Source organism: Cynara cardunculus (assembly GCF_001531365.2).
Source record: "Cynara cardunculus var. scolymus isolate 2C chromosome LG 3, CcrdV1, whole genome shotgun sequence".
Classification (NCBI taxonomy): Eukaryota; Viridiplantae; Streptophyta; class Magnoliopsida; order Asterales; family Asteraceae; genus Cynara; species Cynara cardunculus.
Window position 1 is genome coordinate 35990426 of NC_037530.1, and position 6825 is coordinate 35997250.

A 6825-nucleotide genomic window follows, 5' to 3' on the forward strand; every position below is an offset into this window, starting at 1 on the left:
CTCCTAACTTGCATAGAAAACTCAGTAAATATCTCCTTTAGCTCTCGTATATTTATCCATTACACCAAATGAAAACATTGACACTAAAATCACCAACAAATGTAAGCTTGAAAATGGGAAGATCAAAAGACGTGTCAAAGATATGGAAATACTATATATGGGAGGTGAAACTTCACAGGTACATGCCTTATTGTTTTACAGAAAATCAGAATCAAGTTGTTAGGGTTTCAAGCACCAACTTCAATGGTCATGTGATTTGGCATATTTCGGAGAGCTTGAGGGTTAACAACAGCATGATTAGCGTTATCAGCATATTTTCCAACCCCAGAAAGAATCTCAGCAGGCATCATACCTTTCAGCTCTACCACATCAATGCTTTTTGTATCCTTAAATTCTGGAATTCTTTGAACCTCCATTGCAGTGATTTTCTCTTCGAATTTGGAAATCTTTTCATCGATGATGACGGGCTTCTTGTTTTTGTATATAAAGTATAGTATCATCTGAATGATACCAAAAGTGAATCCAAGTACATTTGGGATCTGCAAAAAAATTATAAAGAAAATGATCATCAGATGAAAGATAACCATTATTAAAGACGAATGTGCAAGTTGAATGTTTTTTTGCCATACCGCAATATTAAAGTCACCAAGAAGTAGGCCATAAAAGAACCACATGACAGCGCTAAGGGTGAGTGCTACCGATAATAGAATTGGCATGTACTCCACACTTTTTGTTTTAATCACTTGTCGCTGCAAAATGATGTCAATGAATCTTAAGAGAAATTGAATCATGCCGTATCTAAATAGCATTTTGTTGTGTCACAAGCGATTAATATTTTCGTTCGTGAATGCATACTTACCAGGACTCCCAATGGTGCTACAAAAACACATAAAGAAAATACAAGGCAAATCCATCCAACTATGACCCCACGGGTAACTCCAGTTGCAAACAATTGAGTGAGGCCAACGATCAATCCAAACCCCACAACTATTAGCAACACAATTAGCTTCAAACTCTCCATCTGCATATATAACCAAGTTCTCTTTTTGTTAATTTAACTTTCTCTATTGATAACCATGATCGTTAATTTTCATTTGTAAAATAAAGATTGGTACATACCCTAGCCTTCTTTGGTGCATAGAAGAGAAAGAAACAAATGTACAAGGTTTCGATGAAGCAACCAACTGAGTTAATGGTGATGAGGAGCAAGACATTGCTCTTCAGCAATGCATAATATATCCAAAGCATGGCACTAAATAAGCCCACCACATAAGGTGCCGACTGAAACCCTTCCGTTGATTTCTTCTTGTAAACTTTATAAAACGTTGGTCTGCATTTTTATTAATCACGTCGGGAAGGTTAGGAATTAATTAACCTAAGCGTAGTTAAACTACGATACATTATGATAAAATAAAATGAGAACTATCAAAGGAGACTTACATCGGTGCAAGAAATACCATAAACGAAACAATATTGCCTGTAAATTTTAAGAAAGCAAAACGTTAGCTATAGAATCATGCATGGAAATACCATATATTCGGAATCGGCATAGATTGAAGCAATTATTCCCTAGATACATATATAGATACAAGAGGAGGAGAGCTAATAAAGAAGTGAAGAGAACAATGAAGGTCATTTATATACCAAGAAGGCCGAATGCAAGAGTGAGCTGAGCCAAATGTGCGATCATCTTTCTTAATTGATTACAAATACAAGTATATCTCTCTTCCCTCTTTCACAAGAAAAGTGTTCTCTAAAGAAATGCTACCTTTCTCTCTCTATATCTCTTATTGTTCCTGATAAATGGTGCAGAAGATATGGTAGAGTGATCCCTTTATATAGGGGTAAGTTTAATTGAGGATGAGTGGATGCGTAATTGGTTTTACTTTTTGCAAAATATTTAAGATTATACTGTGGATACATAATTGTTCACCAGTGTTTTTCTTTCGCTTGTCAAAATAATAATACCCCAACAAAGAAAATATAAGAGAAATGAAAAAGAGAATTATAGAATAAAATCACAATTACTAACATGATATAATGATTAGAAATATGTTTGGTAACTTTGAAACAACACAATCTTTTTTACCGTTCTAAAAAATTAACAAAAAACCATATATTTTGATCTACCAAAGTCTTTTTTTTTAAACGGCAATATATAAAGGCGAGGCAAGCAAAACGCCAACCCGCATAAGCAACAAAGAAAATTACAACACGTTCAAGTTACAACACCAATCATTCCAAGAGACCGACCTACCGAATTTACAACGATGCTTAAACCAAATGAACGCAGAAGATTGAATCGAATTAGCCGTCACGAGCGGGTTGAAAACCTCTTTGTTAAAAGTCACTGAGTTCCTTGTACTCCAAACAAACCACAACAAAGCGTGCACTATGCAACTCCTTATGATCGCCTTAGAGCTATACAAGTTCGAGGGACTGACCGAGAAAAGAAGATCATCGATAGAACTTACAGATCTTCTTGGATCTACCAAAGTCTTTTATGTTGATAAATTGGGTATCCTGTTACAATCACTCAAATAAATTCTTGGATCGTGTATCAGTTATATTTTCTAAATACTATATTTCAATCCATTACAGCCTTAGGTTTCATGAAATTAGTATCGAGATAATCCAAAAATCCCACATTTAATATAGCAAAACTCGAGGTTTTCACGTACTAGATAAACGGATTTATATATATATATGAGAGATCGACGATTACTGGGTAGTTTGGCAGTTAGTAAATAACTATAGAACAGTTGTAATTGCTTGTGAATAAGGTTGAAACGAATAAGAGACAGACTCAGAGGCTCTGAGTTAGAAGCCAACTCAGAAGCTTTAAGTCAGTATCCTTCTCCAAGGAAAGGTCAATGAACTCGATGATCAACACAATTAATTCATTCAGCAAGGACAGTCGCGTCAAGACAGCTCTGGAAGGGATTTTCTTCATCAGTTGCTACAACCTCTGGTGCTTTCGAAACAAATGTGGTTCTGATAGTTCTCCCCGCAAATATATCATCCTCGATCAAATCGTGGAAAAACTGTGGTGTTGGATTTTGGCTAGGTGTAAAGGGTGTGTTAAAAACCCGATTACGTGGAGATGTCATCTTATCGGTTGTATCCAGATCCCGTATTGTTCTTTCTTCTCTTTTGCTAGCTTCTTGCTAGCTTCTTGCTAGCCGTTAATAAATTTTTGGTTGTTGTTTCAAAAAAAAGCTCCAAGTCAGAAGACTACTCATAATCTTTTGAGTCAGAACGCTTGGAGCTCTAAGTCAGAACCCTTTTACAATCAAAAGCTTCTAATTTCGTCGTTAGTCTCCAAAACGTTGTTTCCAACATAAGTCTAGAAGGACCAAGCGTTGCCCCTAGAACCCTAGGCCCCCAACTTATCATGATTGAAGGTGATAGACAACATTTGTAAATGTGCACTCCGTACATCTTAGCTCACATTAAGTAGACCTTTTTCACCTAGTACTCTATCTCTTGTAAATCACAATTTCATCAAAATGCTTGATGACACAAAAATTGTCAACATTTGATGCACTTGGTATTCACATGGGAGACCTATGATGGCCCCAACAAGTTCTGTGCATCCGCTCAACTAACTTTTGCAAGTAGAATCTTTTTTAGAGTATGAAAGATGCACCCACTAATCTTTCAGGGGTGCTCTGGGATATTAGATAATACAAGAGATATCAACCAAAAACTCAAAAAAAAATGCTTCGAAATCAACCAAAATACTGAAAATGTCACTCGAAATCAACCAAATAAAGGAGAAAATCCCTTGAAATCAATGAAAAAACGTAAAAATAATTCCTTCAAAACGGTGGAATTCAGCTAAAACAGATCGAATGACTTTACGGGTCTTTGATCAGTCTTAAAGGTCCATCGCTCGGTAAAATCCATTGGGTATTTAAATGAGTGTTAAAATAGATGTTATGGATTCACTACTAATATTAATAAAATATGCATATTTCCTTGTTTCTAATCGTCTTATGAAAAAAAATTATATTCTAATAACATTTTAGGCAAATGATGAGTTTTACGTAAATATCTAACCCCAACTCAGAGGCTCGTGTAAGCTATCTTCTTAGGGTTATCATGCCCTTAAACAAACAAACGGTTGGTCATTAATTAATTGCCCTCCATTTTTGGGGTCAGTTTGTGTCATTTGACACAGTGGACCTCTGGGTGGACACTTTTCTGATGCATATATATGTCACCCACCCATCAAATTGCCCTTATTAAAATATTAAATATGATAATCTTATCTTACTTTGATTGATGGAGAGGGGGGCTACGTACCAAGTAATTATCCATGAGTAGTACCAATTGCCCACTCTTTTGTTATGGTGGTTGCATAATTGAAGATGAGTTCACCACCATTTCGGGAGAAAAAGTGCCATGCATTGCAAGAATCACATTTTACACGTATGATTATGTTATCAATATAAAAGTGCACTTTTTGTTATAGAAAAAACTTGATTGGAGGGAGGCATTGATGTTTTTCTTTTTATCTCTACCAAGTGTGATACCGTGCGTTGTATGGTGATGAAATTGATTGGTACAAGTTATATTGGAAAGTTAAGATGCAATTAATTTATTTCGTTTACTATGAAATATGTACGTAATATTGATAAGTGATTTATTTTCAACATATTAATGTATGTGTCTTAATTAATATTGAATTTGTTTGTTAGAATTAGTTGTTAGAATTTGTTTGTTAGAATTAGTTGTTAGAATTACTATGAAATTAATGTATGATGTTGTATAAAAAGGACATTACATGTTATATAGTTAATGACGATAGTACAAAAATCAGGTTTACAAAAAAAAAAAAGAATTATACAAAAAAAACAAATTATTTTTATTTGTGGCCATGTTTTGATACTGATGAGATATTTTATTAAATATCAATAGATGATGTAGTCATAGTTTACTTTATTTAACATAAATAAGAATATACATCTACACGTAACATTGTTTAAGCAACACAAAATTATAATTTAACAAATATATGTTAATCAAATAGAAAAATGTTATAGATAATTATGACACAAAATTATGCATACATACATACATATATATATATATATAACAAATTTATAAATGATATTTTTTGTAATTAATCTATTTGATGTGAGAAGCAATACAAATATATATTTTATTTGACCTCTAAGTATATGTTTATAAATTAATTATAAAAATATACCTATTAATAATACAAAATTAAAAATTGTTAATGAACATATTTATTTGTGCAAATACATCAAATGAACATTGGATATTGATTCATCATAAACTAAATTTATATAAATAAAAAGATTAATCAAGATACGTCAAATTAATTTCAATATTACACAAATAAAAAAAATGTAACTACCAACGGTTGAATTATGAAAAATAATTCAATAAACCCTAAAAATAACATAACTAATAAGATTGTGGTAGGTTTAAATATATATTTAGTAGAAATGGAAACGGGGCGGGTATCGGGAGGGGATGTACCCCGTTCTAGAACCCAACCCTGTTTAAGCTCCACATCCCTAACCTCGACATCGCCTCGTCTAATCCCAAAGGGTTCGGGAAGAAAGGAATCTCTAACGGGTTCAAGAAACCCATTGGGTACTCTTTGAGTCTAAAACAATAAAAACAATTTATTTTAAAATTAAATTATAATGAATCATCACTATAATAATTATAAATATTGAAAATCAAACATATTTGTCATTTAATATTAAATGTATAATACATACATGTATACATTTATTATACACAACCCCCCGCCCGACATATATATACATATATTTAACTAAATAAAATTTTTAATCGGGGTTCGATTAGGAGCGGGTAATGTCATTACCTACCTTGTCCTGATCCCGCTTCAGGTAAGAAAATAAACCCCTTTCCCACTCCATTACCTACTAAAGCGAGAAATCCACACCCCGTTAAAGTCAGGTACCTGCTCCACAGGTAAAAATTTCATTCATAATAGTAAGTATTCATCTAGATAAAGGGCGCTTAACAATATATACATATGCATCGAGATATATGACATACATAATCATAATTACATACAACAATAAAATTGATGTAATTTATAATAATACTAGTGTTTGACATCTCGCATGACGCGATGACAATTTTTAAAAAAAAATTATTTTAGTTAAAAGATTCGATGATCATATTTATATATTAAATTAATAAAAATCAATAATTACTTTAATATATGAATTCACCTTATCATTATTGATTGTTCTTTTTATATATATATATATATATATATATATATTAATGATATATTAATAAGCCTTATATATCAATATTTTATTATATCAAACTTTGTAATTGGTTCAAAATCATAAAAAAAAAATATGTGAAACTATTGATTATAATCATGAGGTGTATTATGAGAATTATTTTGTCATAATACATATCAATTTATCTCCTACATATATTCTCATAAAATATATATATTCACCAAGTAAATATTGTGTTCTTACCTACTCTGATATAATTGTTGAATATTTTTGCAATTTGCTCGTATTAGTCATAATATACTCATTTGCATCATTGACCAAAAACCTCCTTGAAACCCTACTTTTCCTACATGCAATTGCATAAAGTGGAATAATAATATATAGTATTACGACTATTCCAGATACATAGAAGTCTGATTGATTTGTTATTTTTTCATTTGACTTGTTCGAGCTTTTAAGATTTGTTTTAGACAGTTAATAGTTTGGTTTCTTTATAAAAAAATTCTAAGAGAAGAGGTCTTAATAAAATTATGTAAAATAAAATATACGTATTATATTGATT

The 6825-nt window shown here is 32.0% G+C and overlaps 1 protein-coding gene across 1 annotated transcript; it reads right to left on the minus strand.

The window, feature by feature from the left end:
- Positions 1-73: 73 nt before the first annotated feature.
- LOC112508855 (bidirectional sugar transporter NEC1-like) lies at positions 74-1810 on the minus strand. Its single transcript, XM_025113657.1, has 6 exons — positions 1645-1810; positions 1441-1477; positions 1120-1330; positions 860-1021; positions 630-749; positions 74-539 (listed from the first exon to the last, which is right to left on the minus strand). The coding sequence occupies exons 1-6, from the start codon at positions 1688-1690 to the stop codon at positions 228-230; spliced, it is 888 nt and encodes a 295-aa protein (XP_024969425.1). The 5' UTR covers positions 1691-1810; the 3' UTR covers positions 74-227.
- Positions 1811-6825: the final 5015 nt, after the last annotated feature.

Coding starts and splice junctions, on each gene's coding strand:
- LOC112508855 (XM_025113657.1), bottom strand. CDS start 1,690: ATGATCGCACATTTGGCTCAGCTCACTCTTGCATTCGGCCTTCTTG. Junction 1,478..1,644: donor TCTTGCATTCGGCCTTCTTG/GTATATAAATGA, acceptor TAAAATTTACAG/GCAATATTGTTTCGTTTATG. Junction 1,331..1,440: donor ATGGTATTTCTTGCACCGAT/GTAAGTCTCCTT, acceptor ATAAAAATGCAG/ACCAACGTTTTATAAAGTTT.